At 38.6% G+C, this 22,767-nt stretch overlaps 1 protein-coding gene and 1 long non-coding RNA gene across 2 annotated transcripts in view; both read right to left on the bottom strand.

Annotated features, from left to right (window-relative positions):
- Nucleotides 1–409: 409 nt before the first annotated feature.
- LOC111825114 lies at nt 410–4,072 on the bottom strand. Its single transcript, XR_002828222.1, has 2 exons — nt 4,022–4,072; nt 410–646 (listed from the first exon to the last, which is right to left on the bottom strand). It is a non-coding gene; the product is annotated as an uncharacterized LOC111825114 (long non-coding RNA).
- LOC111825105 (kininogen-1-like) overlaps nt 4,073–22,767 on the bottom strand; it is a gene marked incomplete at its 3' end in the record, with an annotated part of 30,352 nt that continues 11,657 nt past the window's right edge. The window contains exons 5-9 of the mRNA XM_023750500.1: nt 21,705–21,812; nt 10,887–10,971; nt 9,630–9,790; nt 4,229–4,336; nt 4,073–4,111 (exon numbers count right to left, since the gene is read on the bottom strand). Of these exons, the coding sequence (XP_023606268.1) occupies nt 4,073–4,111; nt 4,229–4,336; nt 9,630–9,790; nt 10,887–10,971; nt 21,705–21,812 (501 nt within the window). The remainder of the gene's footprint in view (nt 4,112–4,228; nt 4,337–9,629; nt 9,791–10,886; nt 10,972–21,704; nt 21,813–22,767) is intronic.

Genomic DNA, 22,767 nt, shown 5'->3' on the forward strand with positions numbered 1-22,767 from the left:
AAACTTTTTTGATGTTTGATGTTTTTTGCTAGTGAAAAGTTGGTAGGCATCCTATTAACAAAGAATTGTTTTGTTTTCTTTTTTGGTAATTATCTAGATCTTTAAAAGAAATAACAAAACAAGAGAAAACACTCTTAACTTTGGGCTGGAAATCAGGAGGGGGGGAGGAGAGAGAGGAAGAAGGGAAGGTAGAGAGATTCCTTAGATTGCTGATGGAAACATCACCCACAAACCCTTGATTTAGAGCCATGTTGAGGTCCTGGTGGTAGGGAAGGCCCACTTAAGGGATCCCCGCCTGTTTCAGAGTTGCACTATGAGTCTCCATGGTAGAGCGAGCTCTCTGATCAACTGGACTTTGCTGCAGGATGGGTGTGGCTGAAAGCAGACTACTGTGAATGAACCAGGAGTGTGAACATTAAGATCAAACTTTATTTCAGACAGAAACAGAATGATAAAATGGCATTCTTCTCTACTGACATTCTATCCCATCTTCTTGTCCTTCCATTCAGGGTTGCTGACAGGTTGCTGGGGTTATTGTGTGAGACGTGGAGATACTGCCCACTGGTCAAGAGGCCTCACTCTTAGATGTTGGCTGTGCCCCTGCCTCCTGAGGTCGGCCCTTGTACACGCAGGGCTTTAGTTGCTTCTGTAAGTATAGTAAAATTCTGTTAAAATGGTGTTATCATTCAACAAGAGAAGAGTGAAGCAACCAGTTGGCAAGATGAGACTTTTTCCTGACATCATTGGTTCTTTATTGAAAAGTACAGATAATATTTGAAATGGAATAAAAACTCAGAGGCTCAAATCCATCCGATAACTTGAAGTCGCAGTGGCACATGCCTCCACAAGCAACTGTAGCTGTTTAAAGCCCTGTCCTGTTTCACTAGCCAGAACACAGCAGTAATTATGAAATGCATGCTTTCCTCATATTAAAAGCAATTTAAGACCATCATATTGTTCTTTTTTTGTAAAAGTCAGCGCTCTTCAATGCCCTAGCAAAAAATGATTCGATGATAAGGTGTGGCTAGAGAGGCATTTCCTCATAAAATTTCTGAAAAAATTTTCCATCACATCTTATGATATTACTTGTCAATTATAAAAAAGATTTCCTTTTATATCACTACTCCTGCTTTCCATTGTTATCATTAAACTCAGAGCTGCTGAAAAGTAAGGATTGCTCATTCTACCATCAGCAACAAATACACAAACAGAAAACTCCTATTTCAAAGCCTTGTTGCAAAGCGTAGTTAATGAGTAAATAGAATTTGCTGACTTCTGAGAAACACTCTGATTCAGAAAGAGAATTATCAGAATCGCTTTGTGAAGTGGGAGTAACTATTTGATATGACTAGCCCGTTTGGAAACAGAAAGTCAATTAGTTTATTTCCGCCTGTCCTCCCTTTGGCCAGTCTGTCTTTCTTGTTGTCCCTCTTTGACCTCTGGTTGCTTTTATTATTATTTTTGTCCTATTAAGAAGTTCACATTCAGTCTATTGACTTTCCTTATTTTCACATGTGTTCATGGACCAGATGCCACCGTTTATTCAGAATGGCAAGAATCTTTGTATGACAGACTATGACATCCATTCTAAGGTACATATTTGTTATTAGAAAAGCAAATTGCAGTAGGCCACAAGGCACATTTGTTTGTCCATTTTCTGTGCTAGTTAAGAAAACTCGTGAAGTTCCCGGGCTACACACCAAAAAAACAAACAAATAAACAAACAAACAACAAAAAAACAACAACAACAAAAAGAAAGAAAATAAAACTCATTAGGAAGATTCAGAAAGGATTTAGAAATCGGCACACAGTTTTGTGTTGTCCATAGAAATTGATGGTGTCCCCATTGGGAGTCTCACCACTTCTCTCTAGGCTGTTTTGAAGCTTCATGGTCTTTGGTGCCTTATATCAGGGTATTTGGACAGTGGTGAAAGGGGATGATGAAGTGTTAAAGAAACACCCATGGCTGCATACATTAATAAAAAGCATCAGAGAGATCGAAATCATGAAATTATTTTGTTTCCACAATTGGATTCATTCCATTAACTGGCTTCCAGTGGCATCCAGGACACTTGCAGGAAGTTGTTTCTGGGAAATCAGTTATCAGGTTAAATGAAAGGCTATTGGGGATTTCAGGGATCCAAGAATCATCATTCTCTGTGGGAGTTGGCGGTATATTAGTCATCATAGCTGCAATGAGATCTAAGTCCCGAAATTCAGGAAAGGCAACTGCCACACCTGACAGGGCTAGGGAGGGAGGATTTTGGCCCTTCTGTCTTCTCTGGTGTCTCTGAAGATGTAGTCTTATCTTCAAAAGAACTTGTTCTCCAACCATTGTGCTTTCCATTCTGTTTTCCTTTATTTTTGTTTTTCATGGCCATGACCATGCTCATGTTTATGTCTATGGGTTAGGCCATGTTCCCTTTTATGTCCATTGCCACGGCCATGTTTTATTTGCTTTTCATAGCCCCAGCCATGATCACGAGTGGGTCCTTGTTCTTTTTCTGAATCCTTATCTTCGTCTTGAGCAGGTGCCATGGAAGTGTGGGGTGGACTTACAGTTGTTTCTTATTTTGTTTCCGCCACTTGTACTGATCAGAAAGGTGAAAGACTTGGAGGTCTTTTCAGCAATGTGGTCTAACCAGGAAATATTAAAATGAATGGATTACTGTGGAAACCACACTCTCAATGAAGAAAGAAAGGACTGAGACCTGGCAACGCTATCTTGGTTTACAATGGAGCAAGTCTTTAGCCAGGTTTTAAATGCTATGTTAATAATGCAGAAAGGATGAGAATGAATATCTTTTCTTCTTTTGATTGATTTTTTAATTTGTGGATATTTCTTAAAAATTCTCCTCTAAACTGTAGAGGTTTTTCTTCATCTTGAAAAATTGGGTGGTTGAACTACATAACACCATGGCACATTATTTATTAATTGATACTAATTCTATTAGCACAATTACAGTGTTTATACCAAAAGACCCAAAATGGCTTTATGGACTTAATATATATGCAGCATGTGCCCACAATTACTTTGTTGGGCTGAAACACATTAGGACATATTCACAAGCTTGAAAACCAGCCTTTGTATAATGTCTGTGTGAGACTACATATATACCTATACAGGGCAAAAATCTAAATCAGAAAAAAAAGATAAGAGGCAACTCCAATTGAAGATCTGGATGATTCCCACCTACATTTCACTACTGGTGAGAACAGGATGCTGGAGGCAGTGTCAGTGGTGCAAAGAGCATGGTCTTTGGAGTCAAATAAGCCAGAGCCTAGTTGTTAGCATCATGTGAACACTGATGACTCTGGTTTGACCTACACTTGCATTCGTTCACCACTAGCTTCACTTTTCTCATCTCTAAAATAGGAATAACAGCAGCACCTGCCTCAGAGAGTTGTCAAGAGAAAAATATGTGTGAAGTCCTCAGTACAGTGCCTGGGACAGAGCAAGCAATTGATCATGTTATTATCCACTCCAGGACCTCAGCATCTTTGCAATTTTTAGTGTCTCATCCTTGACAGTGGGAAAAGTCTTACAAGGTTCTCTTAAGAATTGGAAAAGATGATACAAGCTAATGCTTCTCACACTTGAATGTGGGTATGAAACTCTGAGGACCATGTTAAAATGCAGATTTGGATTCAGTTGATGTGGAGTGGGGTCTGAGATCTGTATTTCTCCCAAGTCCCTTGGATGGAGGCAGATGCCAGTGAAGCATCTCAGGCACATCTTAAAGCCCCAGAGCCAGTATTGGCTCTGCACAGCAGGGGCATCCCTTCATTAAGAGAGAGCCTCCTGAAGGATGGGACACTGACAAAGGGTGAGAAGTTGTTAGGGGACTGACTGTTGTTTTCCTTTCTAGACATAAAAAGGAGAGGTCAGCGCAGAAATGTGAGAGTTCTCTCAATTCTAAAAAGATAGTCCCCCAATTCATTTAAATAGTGGTTCATTTTCAACCCCCAAATAGGTCTTTGCAGAGCAAAATTTACCCAAGCTGACTAATTAGATACATACCTTTCCTGGTGATTGACATTTGACAGTAGTCTCGATTCTATTCTTCTTACCTACCCGATAGTAATCCTCAGCAGTGCATCTTAGCATTTCCTATCCGTGAAAACAAAAGCCAAAATAGAGAACAGTGTTATTCATGAACTACTTAAACAAGTATAAAATATCAAGTAAATATCCAGGGAATAAGTAGAGAGTTGCATGACTACTCACTCCAACTTTATTGATCTCACAACTTTCAGTCAGCTCTTTATTACTTTCCTTGGAACATGTGGTTTCCCTGGCCGTGAACTCAATAAAAGTTTTGTATCCACTCACCACCTGGAAAATTAATTAGCACAAAGTAGAACCTCCATTAATATTATATAATAAATGATATGTTTCTACCCTAAGCAATCTTAGGGGAGAATATTAAAATTTTAATTATACACTGCTCAAATGAAAGGTATACAAATAAAGTACAAATGTTTGACAACTAAACTTTTAGTTTGTATGCATGTGTAAAATATTTGGCTGTTAGGAAACAAGGCTACAATTTTTATACTTTTCTAAGTTTTATTCTTCAACAACATTCAAGCACTCAAGTTGTAATAGAATCTAAGAAGAGTAGGAAGAAAAACTTGAACATTTTCTTTAAGTATGCCTTATTGTCATGCAAAGTCCTGAATCAGAGAAATACCGAGTTAGTGTCACTATAGAAATTGTGGGTTAAATTATGTGATTAGGAAAATTCTTTGGATTTTTTAGTTTGCCTCTCTTAATTATTTTATATTAAGAAACCATTTTAATCTCTTATCAATAGTTTTTTAAAATTGATTTTTAGAGGGAGAGGAAGGAAAAGGGAAAAAGAGAAACATTGATCAGCTGCCTCTTGCATGCCCCTTACTGGGGATCAAGCTCACAACCTGGGCATGAGACCTTACTGGGAATTGAATCCACAAACTTTTGTTGCTCTGGGCATTGTTCAACCAACTAAGCCACACCGGCCAGTACTGTAGCAACAGTTTTATTCTTTATACAATGCTGTGCCTACAATGGATATTTTTTGGCCCAATTAATTTATTTTTTATATAAAAGAGGCACACTTTATTTATTTAAAAAATTAAACTCATGCTTTTTAAAAATACACTGACTTCAATAAAATCGAACATATAGCTTTTTGAAAGTAATTTCAAAATGCCATATCTTACATATCTTACACTTAAAAAATATACTTGGTAAAAATGACTTTAAATTGTGTGTTAAAAAGTTAGTTGATATGGCGAACTTCTAGTCCAAGTTATTCTAGGATCTAAATATGTGTGTACGTGTGTGTGTGTGCGTGTGTGTGTGTGTGTGTGTGTGTAAAAGAATACAGGAATATATCTGTTGACCTGGAGAGATGACTATTATTTTTATAAATGAAGTTACAGCCCTGGTTAGTGTGGCTCAGTTCATTAAGTATCATCCCATGCACCAAAAGGTCCTGAGTTTGATTCTCAGTCAGGGCACATGCCTAAGTTGTGGGTTTAATTCCAGGTGGGGAGGGGCGGGGCATGACGGAGACAGCAGATTGATGGTTCTCTTTCCTTCTCTCTTTTTCTCTCTCTAAAATCAATAAAAGCGTATTAATAAATAAAATAATGAAGTCACAGGGTGATAGTAGAATCTCGTTTGAAAAGCAAACCACAACAGTCTTCCCTTTCTCTGTGTTTTTTAAAAGCATGGAAAACGTGTGGCGGGAGGAAGAGAGCAGGAGAACGAAGTCATAGGAAGAGCTAAGCTCCCCTCTACTTTTTCTGGCATTGTTCTTCTAGGTAAACATGGTTACATTTTTAAGAAAAATTTGATACCTAACTTTTAAGACTCCAGGTGTAGGTGTAAATGGGGAGGAAGGTTCTAAGAGGATTATAGGGTCTATATTTTGGTGATTGTAAATTTTCTTGCTCATTTCAGAATATATCTTAATCCAATTTTCCATAACAATAATGTTGACCAAAGTAATGTTGCCCAAGAAACTGGACAATATGTGACACAAACCACAACTGATGGCTCAACTCTATTCAGGGTCAAGAAGAAGGAAGTAAATAGATGTAAATCTTCCATTTGAGGGCCTCAGGATGACATCTATATTGCCGTTATCAACTGGTGTCATTCTTATCAAAAGTCTTCCCTGCTCAAACCAATCCTGCTCAACCTTTGTTATTAAAGTAGAGATAACCACAGAGCAAAATAAATTCCAAATGTATTAACAATTTAAATTAAAGAATTAAGCTCAAAAGATATAAATATGTACCTATCAGGTCTCAAGATGAAGAAGGCTATTCTTAGGTGACAAGCAGAGGGAGAAAACATGTCTAAATTTGTTCATACAGAAAGGACAACTGATTCTCAAAAATCACAGCAAGCAAAGTAAAAAAATAAAACCTGGGGAAAATATGGTATAAGATTAATATTCTTATACATGTAAAGCCAAACTTGAAAAAAATGAACAAAAGACAGGAACAAATATTTCAGAAAAGAAGTTAAAATGGTCATTAAGCCAGAAACATATGACTATATTCATTAATAAACAAAGATTAAAAAAACAACAGCAATGCAAGAGAATTTTTAATCTTCCATATGTTGGCAAAGATAAAAAACAGTGGTGATACCTGGTATTGGCCACGTGTGGGAAGCATGCAGCCTCATTCACTGTTGGTAGGAATAGAACTCAAAGCAAGATGATCAAGGTCTTATGGCCAGGTGGTATGAATGTAAATTGGCATAATTGCAAGTAGTTTGGCAATTTGGCAATTTGCATCAGAAGTGTTAGACATACTATACATACGCCTTGACATTTCTAATACTTTGTTAAAAGAAAAATTCCTGAATGTGCACACACAGATCCTTGAGGTATATTCATCTGAGCAAAGACAGGGAGGAATATACACAACAGGGGGGACAGTGGCGGCAGAGGCAGGGAAAAATAAACGGCCTGTGACAGAAATCACATCATTCACACGTGCAAACGGAGAATTTAAGAAACATTTGGCATCTGAAACCAGCTTGAAATAGACATGCATCCAAATAGGACTGAATATGAAATCCAAGGCAAGACCAAATCTGTAAAATAAATCTTTGGCAAAAATTGGTCATATGGCAAATTCATCACATGGTAAATGCATTTTGAGTAACTCGGCTGCTTCCAGCAGGGGCTTCATTAAATAATCATGTCATAAATGCAAAATTGTTCTCTTTATTTTTTTTTAATTTTTTTAATATATATTTTATTGATTTTTTACAGAGAGGAAGGGAGAGAGATAGAGAGTTAGAAACATTGATGAGAGAGAAACATCGATCAGCTGCCTCCTGCACATCCCCCACTGGGGATGTGTCCGCAACCCAGGTACATGCCCTTGACCTGAATCGAACCCAGGACCCTTCAGTCCTCAGGCCGATGCTCTACCCACTGAGCCAAACCGGTTTTGGCCAAATTGTTCTCTTTAAATGTAAAAACCAGTAAAGATTCATCTTTTGTATGTAAGTTTGAGATTCTCACCATATTTCAAATTGACTTGGCAAGAGAAGGAATGTCAGTACCCTTCAATTAACAGCATTACCTCTTGTTGTTCCCCTGGCATCCTTAGCATAAACAAATATACATCATGCTTGTATGCTGATTCATTAATTTACAGAGAACTGTAAGTATATGGAGACTAGATAGTCATGTATAAAATGAGTGGTTCTTTCCTGACAGCAAACCTCTGCTATGCAATATATGGTGGAGCAGAGGGTATTCCTGCATCAAGAATAAGGGAGTTTCACAAGAAAGCAGAAATATGAAGTGAGAAGAAAAGCTGACAAACTCAATAACATTGGGGGATGTGGGTGGGTAAGAGAGCAACCAAAAAACTTGTATACCTGCATATAAGCATAACCTATGAACACAGACACTAGTGGGTGAGGGCATGTGCTGGGGGTGGGAGTGGCCTGAGAGAAGTTAATGGGGGGAAAAGGAGACATATGTACTACATTAGACTATAAAGAATTTAAATTTAAAAAAAGCATACAATGATTGGTGTACCATGTGAGTACACCACTAACATGGGAAATGTGCCCGGGAAATGAGGGAGAAAGGTTGTGGTGTCAGGGGCAGGAATAAGTGCCTGAGTAGGAGAGAGAGCAAAGTGTCAGTTTTGACTTATTTTGGTACGATTTGGTCAGGTTTCCCCTGCAGTAGTGAAACTAATACAGGAAATTAGAAGATGACAATAAACAGCATATTGTGCCATCACCTAAGGCCACCACTGTGAATAGTTGGAGGCAGTTCTTTCCTTTCAGTATTGTTTTCTGTACTTTTTATAACACACCTGACAACAAAATGTATAGTCAATTTTATGCCTCTTTTTTTCCACTGCATATTTTAACACAAGGCATTTCCCACATCAAGAACTCCTCACAAAGATACTTTAAAATTGTGCCTTGATACTCTATTTTAAGGCTATGCCAGACATTACTTGATCATTTCTATAATACTGATTGTTTTGACAGTTTACCATGTGTTCTTTTATAGTTCAAACTGCAATGAATATCATTGTCTATAAAGACTCTATTTTAAATTTCTAGAAATTCAATTACTGAGCCAAAAGTATGAATTGTTATAAATGAAGTCTCTCACAACCTGCCCCCCACCCCCCATCAGATTATGTTGGTTTGTTGAAACAGTTAGGTTCTATTTTGATTACTTTTGTTGGTTCTATTTTATTCACATTTAGGGAGGCCGGTTTTGAGGTTTATAATAAGAATCTTCCCATGAATAGATTACTCAGATGCTATTAGAGTTGGAAGAAATTTGGGATCTTCTCACCCAGCCACTCATTTTACAGGTGGGGCACAAGACTGAGTGAGTCTGAATGACAGCCCGGTGTTACCCAGGACATGAGGCCTGGTGCTCTGGTTGAACTGGGTCTCCTGACCCCACACTAGGATGCTCCTTATCTATTGACAAGGCATGGAAGGAAAGAGAAAGCCCTAGATGTACATTTGTGGGCTGGAAGGACCCTAGGCAGGGGGGAAGTGACCTGGAGGTGAGAGTGTGAAGAGAGTCTGGGTGATGATAGACTGACATGTGGCTGATCCCAAGGCACTAAGTGATGCTCCAACAAGAAACCACTCTAGAAAGGCAGAGAATAAGAGTAGCTTTTCCTTGCCCTACATTTTATTTATTATATAAATTTGCTAGAATTTATATAACACTATAAAGTTTGAGAAGATAATGTACTGACATATATTATCTCTCTATTTTTGTTCCATTTATTTATGCATTCACTGGTAGCTTCTTGTATGTGCCCTGACCGGGGATCGAACCTGCAACCTTGGCATATAGGACAATTCTCTAACCAACTGAGCTACTCCGCCAAGGCTTGACATATATTATCTTATTTGAGTCTCATCCGAGTCCTTTACAGACAGAAAATGGAATGTTCTAAAGACTTGTCCAAGATCACATAGCAAGAACGTAGTGAGGTTGAGACTTGACATTCAATTCCTTTTACCAGGTATACTATTTCCCAACCCAAGATCAGTGGCAATATTAGTAAGCAGTTTGCACGTAGACTATAATATCACTATTTTTGTAGCTTAATTTACAGACCTGGAATGATGCTCTGTGCACAGTGTCAATCTTGAAATAGAAAGTTGCATTATTCTCTGCATTAAGCTTTGTAATGGAATGATTCAGATCCTCCTTCAGATCAGGGCTGTCGACAAGTATCTCTACGGGGCAGCCAGGGCAACCTGTCATGGAATTCTCTCCTGAAAGAAGAAGCAGGTTTAAGTCAGTGTGTGTACTGAAGGAGCTGTCTAGCCAATACCTGTCCTGCACATTGTTCAGCACTCATTTATATGGGGGGCCATGTGCAGCCTAAGGCCAGTAGTGAGTGAGTAGAGGTTGTCTGTGTGACCTTCACCTTACTGCCTGCCCTCTTTTCCTCTCCTCAGAGTCAAGGGTATTTAGGGAACCCTTCCATCAGAAGGAGTTAGTTAGTTCACCTTCAATATCAATGTGCTGCACTGTTCCTAAGTTTTTGCATTTTTCAAAGAAAGTGTAAGGAAGAAACCCTTAATTTAATGGAATGATTCTCTAGTGGGAAAATTATAGTCCTTTGATTCTGGTGAGCAGGGAGCTTCAATGATGCTTCTCGCTTTGGAATGTATGCAAATATCTTCCAAGAATGAGTAAAGTCAACTCTTGGTATAAGAAACACTGGCTTGCCGAAACTGGTTTGGCTCAGCGGATGGAGCGTCGGCCTGCGGACTGAAAGGTCCCAGGTTCGATTCCGGTCAAGGCCATGTATCTTGGTTGCGGGCACATCCCCAGTGGGAGATGTGCAGGAGGCAGCTGATCAATGTTTCTCTCTCATCGATGTTTCTGACTCTCTATCTCTCTCCCTTCCTCTCTGTAAAAAATCAATAAAATATATTTAAAAAAAAGAAACACTGGCTTGACCATAAACTTGCACTATCTCGCTTTCCCCCATTATGATATGCAGGGGGAAAAAGTATTAAATTGAAAGAATTTTATTCTGAGGGATTTAATTGGAGATAAAGCTTCCCCAATTTATAACACTTGATGTAGTGACATCTTATACACAAGGAAAACCAGCTGACATTGCATCTGGAGATCAGCTTTGCCCAAAGAACATAAGTCTTTCCTTCTGTCACAATATTCCCTCTGTCCACTTGCAGAGCAGTCCCAACTGCATCAGCTATAGCACAGCAGAAATGGGGTACAGCAGTAAGGGTTGTGGATTATATCATGGGACCTAAAGCACAATTCCTATAAAAACACCTAGCCAGTTGTCTGGGATCAACATGTACTACTAGAGGACAAACATGTATTATCGCATACCTGATAAAATCTGACACTTCTGTGAGAAGGAAGCAATTCTTTGCTGAGGATCCATGTATGCATGATCTGTACATTCACCGGTATCCTAGTTTTTCAAAAGAAAATAAGTTAAAAACGTTCTTAAGAACTTTTAAAGTAAACAATTAATAACATTAAATATAGGATGTTGACTTCACATAGAAAACAAAACAAAACATAATTCCATTGCCAAACAGAGAATAAGAAACTATTAGGTATTAGCATTAACAACAATAAATGTATTTACACAAACACATGAAATAAGATGACAAGAATACCTAGTATAGAAATAATAATCATATAGGCCAGCAAGCATGGCTCAGTGGTTTAGCATCAACCTATGAACCAGGAGGTCATGGTTCTATTCCCAGTCAGGGCGTATGTCAAGGTAGCATGCTTGAACCCTAGTGTGCATGTGCAAGAGGCAGCTGATCAATGGTTCTCTCACTCATTGATGTTTCTATCTCTTTGCCCCTTCCCTTCCTCTCTGAAATTGATAAAAATATATTTAACAAATAAAATATATGAATGGGTAAAATTTCTTTTAGAAGGACGACGAATTCCAGACCAGCCCATTTGACTCAGTGGTTGAACATCAACACAGGAACCAAGAGATCACATTTAGATTCCTGGTCAGGGCACATGCCTGGGTTGTGGGCTGGATGCCCAGAGTGGGGTGTGCATAATGCAGCTGATCAATGATATTCCTCTCTCATTGATATTTCTATCTCTCTATCACTCTCCCATGCTCTCTTCCTAAAAATCAATAAAAACATTTCTAAAAACAGAAAGGCAAAGACTTCCATATTAAGTTAAAAACAAAATTAATGTATTACATTTTCAAGGATAATATCTTGTAATATAAAAGATAAAGGTAGATTAAACATAATGGATGATCAAAACTATATGAAGCGCCCTAATCGGTTTGGCTCAGTTGATAGAGCATCAGCCTGCGGACTGAAAGGTCCCAGGTTCGATTCCTGTCAAGGGCATGTACCTTGGTTGCAGGCACATCCCCAGTAGTGGGTGTGCAGGAGGCAGCTGATTGATGTTTCTCTCTCATTGATTTTTCTAACTCTCTATCCCTACCCCTTTCTCTCTGTAAAAAATCAATAAAATATATTTTTTAAAAAAGTATCTAGAGTATTATTAATATTGGACAAAGGAAACAAAAAACTCATGATGGTAGTAAAGAAGATAATTTTATTTTTATAAAGATATAGTCTAGAAGCATGGAGTGAAAATACATGAAGTAGAAATTAGATATATATGTATAGAAATAGATTAAAATAATGGTGGTGGAGAAATTTTATGTACAACTTAAATTTAAGATAGATCAAATGGATTTAAAAATAAATAAAATAATAGAAAATGAATAAAATAATAAAAAAGTATTTAGGTGGTATTTTCATATGATCCATATGACTTAAAGGATATTTTTATAAGTATGGCACAGATATTTTTAAGTGCTTTTACATTAGGTTACACGAACGGCTCAATAAATTTCTAAAATGAAACAATACTGGCATGTCATTTGATCTCAGCACCAAAAGAAAAGAATTCCTAAAAATACATTTAAAAAAATAAACAAGAAACTAACTACTTGGAAATTTAAACACATTTACCTAAATAGTCAGGGTCTTCTTTGGATAAGGAAAAATATAAGAAACAAACTAAGAAAACTGAGAATTTTATATAATGTTGACAGAGCAGCATTTGGAATTAAACTCATGGCTTTATATACTTTCGTAATTTAAAAAGAGAGAGGCAAGAAACAAACAAAACAACCTCAAACTGAGGTGTTTACATCAGAAAGTTAGAAAAAGAAAAAGAATAATAAATAGCCTTAAGCAAAACAAAAAAGGAGGAAACAATAAAGCAAAACTGATGAACTAGAAAGCAGAAAGCATTAGCATTAGTAAATAAATCCAAATGCTCATTCTTGGAATAAGGAAAAAATCAAATGCAAAAAAATAAAAAAGGCATTATAGCAAAGGAACAAAGAAGCTAAAAATATAAGAGAATAATTATGAACAAGTGTATGTTACTTTAAATCCCAAAGAAATGAATACTTTTCTGGAAAACTATAAATAACCAACGCTGACTTAAACACAAGAACAAATTTGAATGGACCAATAACTGAAGAACAGAGAATGCTATCAATACTCTCAACTTCCATTCCATTTCTCACCTCCAAACAACATAGATGTTTTATAGATGAATAATTTTTGTAATTGAAGAAACATTTAGTTCCTTCCTATGTAAACTGTTTCTGAATATAGGAAATAGTGGCAAACTACCCAAGTAAAAAAATAGTGGCTAACCAACTAACTAAAAAAATAGAAGGCAGCAGGGAAAGTGGAAGACCAAATATGACATGGACTGACTCCATAAAAGAAGCCATAGAAATGAGTCTATAGGTGCTCAGCAGAGCTGTTGCGGTCAAGACAGTGTGGCCATCACTCATTCATAGGGTCACCAGGGGTCAGAGCTGACTCAACTGCATGTAACACATATTCGACTCATTCTAGAAAACTATAATCTGGATGCCAAAACCTGAAAAAATAGAATGCACACACAACCACACCCAGAAAACTGTCAAACCACTTTCACTTAGGATTAAAGATGTAGAGTTCTTAAACTAAAAATAAAATCCAAATGCATATTTAAAGAATAATTAACACTAAGCAAAGAGAATTTATGAACTTAGAGGTAACTATTAGGAAAGTTGTAAAAACATAACAGATTAAATTAGAAATGAACAACATGATGTTTCAATACATATTTAAAGCATTTGCTAAATTCTAACACAAATTGCTCTTTTTTCTTAAATGAAAAATATTTGTTGGGGTGACATTGGTTAATTATATAGGTTTCAAGTGTACAATTCTATAATATATCACCTCTATATTGTATTGAGTGTTTACTACCCAAAGTCAAGTCTCCTTCTGTCATCACTTATCCACCCTTTATCTTCGTCTACTTTCCCCCATCCCCTTTCTCTTTGGTAATCAGTGTCTGTGAGTTTTTGGGGTTTTGTTTTTTTGCTTAATTCTTTCATCTTTCTCACCTAACTCCACAACTTGTCTCCCCTCTGACAGCTGTCAGTCTGTTCTCTGTATCTATGAGTCTGTTAACACCAATTTCTTATTTAAAAACAAAACAAACTTCTTTAAAAGCAGGAATGCAAGGATGCTTCTTTAATATGACAAGAATGCCTGGAACCCATAGCAAATATTATAAATAACAAATTGTAGAGGCTTTCCCAATAAAATCAGGAATGAAACATAAATGTATGTGGAATATCTCTGGAAGTTAGGTCAATTCACTGAGACACAGAACAAAACATAAGCATTGGAAAAGAAGAGATAGAATAATATCTTATTTTACACCTAGAATAAACAAAATAATGAATACAAAGGCATTAGAGCTCATCAGAGCTCACTCGCTGAATATAATGTAAATATATCTAAACTGATACATTCATACAAAAATAATATTAAAAAGAATAAAAGAAAATGAAAAGCAAAATTTTCTTCAGAGCAATAATCAAAAATAAACAAACAAAAAAATACCCCTACAAAACCTAGAAATAACTTTAGTGAGCAATGTTCTGGATATATAAATAAAATCACAAAACTTTTAGAAGTTTAAAATAAAACTTGAATAAATATAGATGTATGCCAAGTTCTTGACTGAAAAGACAAAATGTAGTACATACATCAATTCTTCTTAAATTAATTTAAATATATTTTTATTGATTCCAGAGAGGAAGGGAGAGGGAGAGAGAGATAGGAACATCAATGATGAGAGAGACTCATTGATTGCCTTCCTCCTGCACACCCTCTACTGGGGATCGAACCCACAACCTGAGCATGTGCCCTTGACCAGAATTGAACCCAAAACTCTTCAGTCCACAGTGCAATGCTCTATCCATGAGCCAAACTGGATTAATAAATTTAGAAATGCAATGCAATTCCAACCTATATGACAACGTAAGTTTTTCTTACAAATTATTCTAAGGTTGGTTTTGAAGTTATAAACACTAGAATAATAAATCACAAATTTAAACCTACTGTTAAAACATGGCAGTACAATTATAGATAACAAGTTTTTCATAAGAAACTATTATGGAATTAAGGTTGTCACAAATTTATGTGTAAAAGAGGAATGTTGAAATATCTGGTTATCCTCTTTAAAAAAGCCTCAATTTAGAGACCTCAAAAGATACATTAAAATTAATTCCAGATAGGTTCAAAAGCTATATTTAAAAATACTGACTAGACCAGTGGTTCTCAACCTGTGGGTCGCGACCCCTTTGGGGGTCGAACGACCTTTTCACAAGGGTCACTTAAATACATCTTGCATATCAGATATTTACATTATAATTCATAACATAGAAAAATTACAGTTATGAAGCAGCAAGGAAAATAATTCTATGGTTAAGGGTCACCACAACAAGAGGAACTGTATTAAATGGTCGTGGCATTAAGAAGGTTGAGAACCACTGGACTAGACAAACTAGGGAAAAAAGATGACTACTGAGTGAATAGTGGAAAAATTCAAAAGGAACATGTTAGTAGATTTGGTCACCAATAAGCAAAATCTATTGGTAAGTCAGAATATCACCATGAAAACTAAAAAATGAACAATTGAGAAAATATGACAAAATACTGATACCTTTAATATACAAATACTTTTTTTCAAATATTAAGATTTATCCCAAAGAGAAATGGACAAAGGATATGGAAAACAATTCATAAATTCAATCCATAAATTTCTAACAAATTTCTATTTATGAAAATAAGAATATATACTAAACACAGAAATAGCTTTATTTTCAAGAATGTTTGGTGAGTTATTAATGATAATAAAAATGGAAACAACTCAAATGTCTAACTATAGAAAAGTAATTAAAAAAACAATCTATCATATCTATAATAGGATATTATTCAGTTATTTAAAAGAAAGTTTATCAAGAGTTTTAATGACATAGGAAAATTCTTAGGTGAAAAAATGCAGCATGTAACCCAGCCAGCATGGCTCAGTGGTTGAGCATTGACCTATGATCCAGGAGGTCACTGTTTGATTCCTGGTCAGGGCACATGCCTGGGTTGTGAGCTCGATCCCCAGTGTAGGGCATGCAATATTTCTATCTCTCTCTCCTTCTCCCTTCCTCTCTGAAATCAATAAAAATATTTTTTAAATGCAGCATGTAAAATAATGACAATTATTAACAGTCCAAAAAAAAATCAGCAAATTGTCAATATCTACTCCACCCCCCGCCCCAAAAACGGTAAGAGGGAAATACACTAAGATATCTTTGGGTATTTGGGTATGTGGTTTAATATTATTATTGTTTTCTATGTTTTTGTATTGCCTTCTGCATTAGACATGTTTATTTCCAATAGAGAAAGGCCTATTGCGTGAAGAGATTTGTGCAATAGGCCTTCCTTTCCCCTGGCTGTTGGCACCAGTTTTCCTCCGGCACCCAGGACCCAGGCCTTCGCTCTGGCCGGGCTCCTGCCAGAGCTGGACCTGGAGCCGTCAGGCTTCATTGCTCCACCGGGCCTGGGGCTGTCAGGCTTCGCTCCACCACTTGAGGCCTATGTATGCAAATTAACTGTTATCTTTGTTAGGTTAATTTGCATACTCTCTTGATTGGCTGGTTAGTATAGTGAAGGTATGGTCAATTTACATGTTTGTCTATTATTAGGTAAGATATATATAATAAATGTCATAGCTGTTAAAGATACAAGGAATACCACAATTACAATACCTTAATTTTGGATTAGGAATTGGATACTGGAAGTAGCTCTGAGGTTCTCAATTCTATTAGCATATTTGATTCACCTAGAAGCTTTTAGGTCAGTGGTTCTCAACCTTCCTAATGCTGCAACCCTTTAATACAGTTCCTCATGTTGTGGTGACCCCCAACCATAAAATTATTTTTCTTGCTACTTCATAACTGTAATTTTGCTACTATTATGAATCATAATGTAAATATCTGATATGCAGGATGTATTTTCATTGTTATGAATTGTACATAATTAAAGCACAGTGATTAAACACAAAAACAATATGTAATTATATATGTGTTTTCCGATGGTCTTAGGCAACCCATGTGAAAGCGTCGTTCGACCCCCAAAGGGGTTGTGACCCACAGGTTGAGAACCACTGTTTTAGGTTATTCTGACTCTAGAGACCCACCCCAGACCTAATCAGAATGTCTGGGGAATGGCCTAAGAGAGGTTATTTTTAAAGCTGGCAATGTGATTCTAATATTCAGTATGGCCCAAGAACTATTTATGAAACTCTTAAATCAGTGCTTTTCCAACCTTAAAGTGCAAATGACTCCCTGAGAATCTTGTTAACGTGCAGATTCAGTAGGTGTGGGGGGAACTCAAGATTTGGCTTTTCTAACAAGCTCCCTGGTGATGCTGATGCTGCTGGTTCAGGGACCAACTTGGAGTAGCAAGGCCTTCAGTCTTACCAGTTGTAGGCAAGAGAGTTCATGTATATTTTGTGTCCTTTAATTATTGTAACAACGCTGTGAGACAGGTGCTGTTATTCCTCACCATTTTACAAATCAGGAAGCTCAGAGAAGTTATACAAGAAATCTGATTGGATTTGTGACGCCAATCAGCCCTGCATCTGTGTGTGTTGCAAAGTGGGAACTAAATTGAGGCCTTACAAACAGATGCAGGTAGATTAAATCCAGATAACATTGAAGCCTATATAATCTCAAATGGCTAACTAAAGAACATAAAATAGAAGGTGTTAATACATGCTTTAAAGGCCAGATGACTAAAAATAACAAAGTTAAATAGGAGCTAGAGCATACATTTTTGAGAGGGTTTCTCTCTCTCTCTCCCTCCCTCTCTCTCTCTTCCTTTTTACTATTTTTTTTAATATGGTAAAATATATGTAACATAAAATCTGCCATTTCAACCATTTTTAAGTACAACTCAGTGATATTAATTACATTTTAAACATCACTGCTATCTATTTCCAGTAGTTTTCATAACCCTAAACACAAATTCTGTACCCATTAAACAATAAATCCCCATTCTCCCTCCCCCTATCCCTCAGTACACTCAAATCTACTTTTGTTCCTGTGCATGTGTTAGATATTTCATACAAGTGGAATCATACAATATTTGTTTTTTTATGTCTGGCTTCTTTCACTTAGCATAATGTTTTCAAGGTTCATCTAAGTTGTAGATTGTGGCAGATTTCATTTCTCTCCATGGCTAAAGAACATTCCATTGCTTTATATATACATCACATTTTGTTTTTCCACGCATCTGTTGATGGACATTTCTGTTATTTCACTTTTTGTCTATTGTGAATAATGTTGCAACGAATCCTGGCATGTAGGTATCTGTTTGACTCCCTGTTTTTTAATTCTTTTGGGTACATACCTAGGAGTGCAATCGCTGTGTCATATGGTAAGTCTATGTGCAACTTCTTGAGGAACTACCAAAGTGTTTTCCACAGTGGCTGCACCATTTTACATTCTCATCAGCAATGGACAAAGGTTTCAATTTTTCCATGTCCTCCTCAATACTAGTTATTTTCCAATTTTTAAAATATTATAGCCATCTTTTAGGTGTGAAATAGCATCTCATTGTGGCTTGTTTTCCACGCCCCCCCCACAGGTAGCTAATTATATTGAGCATCTTTTCCTGTGTTTAATGACTGTTTGCATATCTTCTTTAGAGAAATGTTTATTTTAAAGTCCTTTGCCCATTTGAAAATTAGGTTGATTGTCTTTTTGTTGATGCATTATAGTAGTTATTTACATATTGCATATTTAATTCTTATCAGATAAATGATGCAAATAATTTCTCTCATTTTCTGGGTTGTCTTTTCACTCTCTTAGTAGTATCCTTTTAACTTTTCTCCCAATTATGAAATAAATACATGCTTGATTAGAAACTTTGGCAAGTACTAAAGAGTTCCAAAAAGTATAAAGAATCAAACAAAGGCACCCATAGTTCCAACTGAAAGTTAACTATGTTTTATATTTTTGCATATTTTTTTCATCACTTAATATTTTTTTATGAGTTTGCTTGAGGCAAACTGACAACATATTACAGGGAGCAAGACCTCAAATGCTCCCCTCCATCACTTTTGTTGTTGTTGTTAATACTCACCTGAAGATATTTTCCCATTGACTTTAGAGAGCGTGCAGAGAAAGGGAAAGACAGAGAGAAACATCGATATGAGAGGAACACATCCATAGGTTGCCTCCTGCATGCGCCCTGACAAGGGCCTGGCTCGGGCCAGAGAGGAGCTTGCAACCGAGTAATGTGCCCTTGACCAAAAATGAACCCGGTCCCTTTGCTCCTCAGTCTGACGCTCTATCCACTGAACCAAACCAGCCAGGGCCCCTGCATCACTTTTGATACTTACATTTATTTTATATATTTAAATGAATATGTATCTATAATTTTATATATATTTTAACTTATCATATTATAACCATTTTATTAAGTCACTAAAAATCTGTAAACATACTTTTAATGGCTGCATTTATTCTACTGTGTGGATATACTGTAACTTATTTAAACATCCCTTAATGTTGAAAACATTTCCAACATATTAATAATCATGCTGATAATAATAATGCATATTAATAATAATACTACTAACAATACTCTTTCTGTCTGGGTTTCTCATTTTCTTCCCACAGAATAGAATTGTAGAAGTAGAATAACAGATTAAAGGGCTTGAAGCAATCCCTTGCTTAAAGTAGTTTTCTGCTACAATACAAATATCCCTGGGATGGTCATTGTGCTTTAGGCATCTGCACCTGCACTAACTACTGCCACCTTGTGATACTCTCTTGTAGCATAATTTTGGCTCTGATAAAGTGGTGGGGGCTCAGGATGCATTATCTATACATATAAAGAGGTAATATGCTAATTTGTCCATGAGGGTGTCCCCATAATGACCACTTTGCATATTGATGCATGCTCAGCAGGGGGTGGGCGGCTGGAGCCAAATTCCCAGGGTTCTGAGGAGACTGCCTGACAGGAGCACAAACTGCAAAGAAGGAAGAGGAAGCAGCCACAGGGAGCTCTTCCAATCCCCCTGCATGGACACCCTACCCCAGCCCCCACACCCGCAGGGGGATGGGGAGGCTGACCAGACGGGAGAAGACCCAGCCTCGGGGGTGGCTGCAGTTCGCACCTCTGACTCCTGATCATTACCCCGTCACCCCCACCAGGGGCGCCCACAACAATAGCAAGATGGCAACCACCCGTCAGCGCCCCCAGGGCCCCCAGCCCATCACAGCCGGCCCCCTCCACTGGGGCTGGGTATGCCTCTCCTCCCTACAACTCCAGACCAAGGTGGAGGCAGGCCTGCGCGGCCCCCCAGGGTCAGACCCTTCCCCCACCACCACAGCAGCACCTTCTTTGCACAGGAAGTTCACAGAACCGCCCTCCTACCCACCTGGCTCCGCCCTAGCCTGGTCCCAACCCTGCTCCAGGAGATTGGATCCCCGCCCTGAGTAGGTACAGCTGCGAAACAGCCAGGTAAAATTTAAAGAATGGCAGCAAGCGGGAAGGTTTGACAGTTACTCCCCCTTTAGCCTCACTGCCCTCCTAGTGCACCTCACCCCACACCAGGGACTCAAGGGACGACCACCTCTACAGGACTGCTAGCCAGAGCCTGCCCCTCCAAGGCCTGTGGAACCATCTGCAAAACTTCCATAGCTACAGTCCCTGGAAACAATCAAGCCCTCCTCCCCTAATCAGCACCTGCTACCTGTGAGGGTACCCGTGGGCTTAAAAATAACAATCCCTTCCCGTTCAGACATCACTTACTTGATGAAACATTTCTAGGTTTATTAGCTCAGAACCTCCTCATGACAACCCAGTGAGGTAGGTGGAGAAGAGATTACAATTCCCATGGTATATTCGTATGCAGAAATGAAGCTCAGAGAAGAAAAGTGTCAAGCCCAGTGGTTCCCAAGGTGCAGCACACGTCCCACGGGGTGGAGGGTGGGGGGAGGCAATCTGATTTTAGGTGGGGGCAATTTGAGAATGAGTTAACAGTGAATTTTTTGCATTTCTTATGTTTCTAGGGGGCCTCATCTACAGTGTATCTTACATAATAAAAGGCTAATATGTAAATGACCGAATGATGGAATGACCGGTCAGAGCACTCCCACAGGGGGAGTGTTGCTCAGCCTGCTCAGCCAGAAGCCAGGCTCATGGCTGGCAAGCACAGTGGCATTGGTGGGAGCCTCTCCCATCTCAAGGATGTTTGACTGACAGCTAATGCCCACTAAGCCATCAGTCAGACATCTCTGGACTGCAAGAGGGCACAGGCCAGAATGAGGGACCCACCCTCCCAAGTGCAAGAATTTCGTGCACCGGGCCTCTAGTTAAAAATAAAAATAAAGAAAGGGGTGGGAGAAAATAAGCAACGGCAAGTTGGAAGTTAAGGAGTGTCCTGCACAGAGCTCAGGAGCACCGGGAAGGACCTTAAGCAGGTGGGAAGAAAGGGAGACAGGAAAGTGTGAAGACATGAACAGACAAACTTGACAGGGAATCATTTTATCTCAAGCCCCAGTTATATCTGTAAATGCTTATTGCCAGATGTACAGATCTTTTGACCAGGTAGGTAAGGCAGCTTGACTAGTGACTTGGAGAATGTGGCTGTGAATTCATGCATGTCATCTAAAATCTTAGTGACCAAGTCTTCCTGTGTAGCTGAGTATTTCCCCACCTGCAAATACTGGACACCAAATGCTAATAACTTTATAATCATTTTTTGCCTACTTACACCATTGGAGAGGGCCTTGCAGTCTTGGGTTAAGAATGTAAAATTCTCCTTGGAACAATTAGTCTGCTGAATTAAGTAAGTAACTTCATAGTTTGATCCAGACACCACCTGAAACAATGTTGAATAGTTAAAGGGCAGTTTAAACATTATTCACTATGTTATGAGGAACTTAGAATACTGCCTGGCATATTGCAAGTACTCAAAAATATAAACTCTTGCCGAACCGGTTTGGCTAGTGGATAGAGCGTCAGCCTGCGGACTCAAGGGTCCCGGGTTCGATTCCAGTCAAGGGCATGTACCCTGGTTGCGGGCACATCCCCAGTGGGGGGCGTGCAGGAGGCAGCTGATCAATCTCTCTCATTGATGTTTCTAACTCTCTATCCCTCTCCTTTCTTCTCTGTGGAAAATCAATAAAATATTTAAAAATATATATATATAAACTCTTAGTACCAGGCAAAAGTCATGACTGAATAAATATTGAGCAGTTTATGACTCTCATACTCCTCAACACACAAACACACACACACACACACACACACACACACACACACACACACTCCTACACATCCTATCTAATAAAGAGGGAATACGAATATTGACCATCACGCTGTCACAAAGATCAAGGCACCCATAGCACAAAGATGGCAATGCCGAGTCCCCTCAAAGTCCCCCAGTCCTTTCAGCCCTGCCGGGGCGGGTGGCAGGCATGTGGTGCACCAGACCAGTCCTCAGTGGGTCCAGCCGCTCCTTGCACTGGCCTGCCGGAGTCCTTTCAGCCCAGCTGGCAGGGGCATGGGGTGGGGCGCGGCAGGTGCATGGTGCGGCTGGACCTGCCCTCAGGCCCCCAGCCACTCAGGACAGGCCTGAGGGGCAGGAAAGCCTCGGATGGTGGCTGCCAAGCCACCAAGCTGCCCAGGGCCACCCGAGGTTCAGGTAACCAGGGCTGGCCGATGGGGGTAACACCGATGTGGGTGTCACCTTCCTCTGATCACCGGGTCGCCTCCCGCCCCTAAGGGCTCCCAGACTGTGAGAGGGGGCAGGCAGGGCTGAGGGACCCCCTGTT

The sequence above is a fragment of the Myotis lucifugus genome, unplaced genomic scaffold (genome assembly GCF_000147115.1).
Source record: "Myotis lucifugus unplaced genomic scaffold, Myoluc2.0 scaffold_14, whole genome shotgun sequence".
In the NCBI taxonomy this organism is placed as follows: domain Eukaryota; kingdom Metazoa; phylum Chordata; class Mammalia; order Chiroptera; family Vespertilionidae; genus Myotis; species Myotis lucifugus.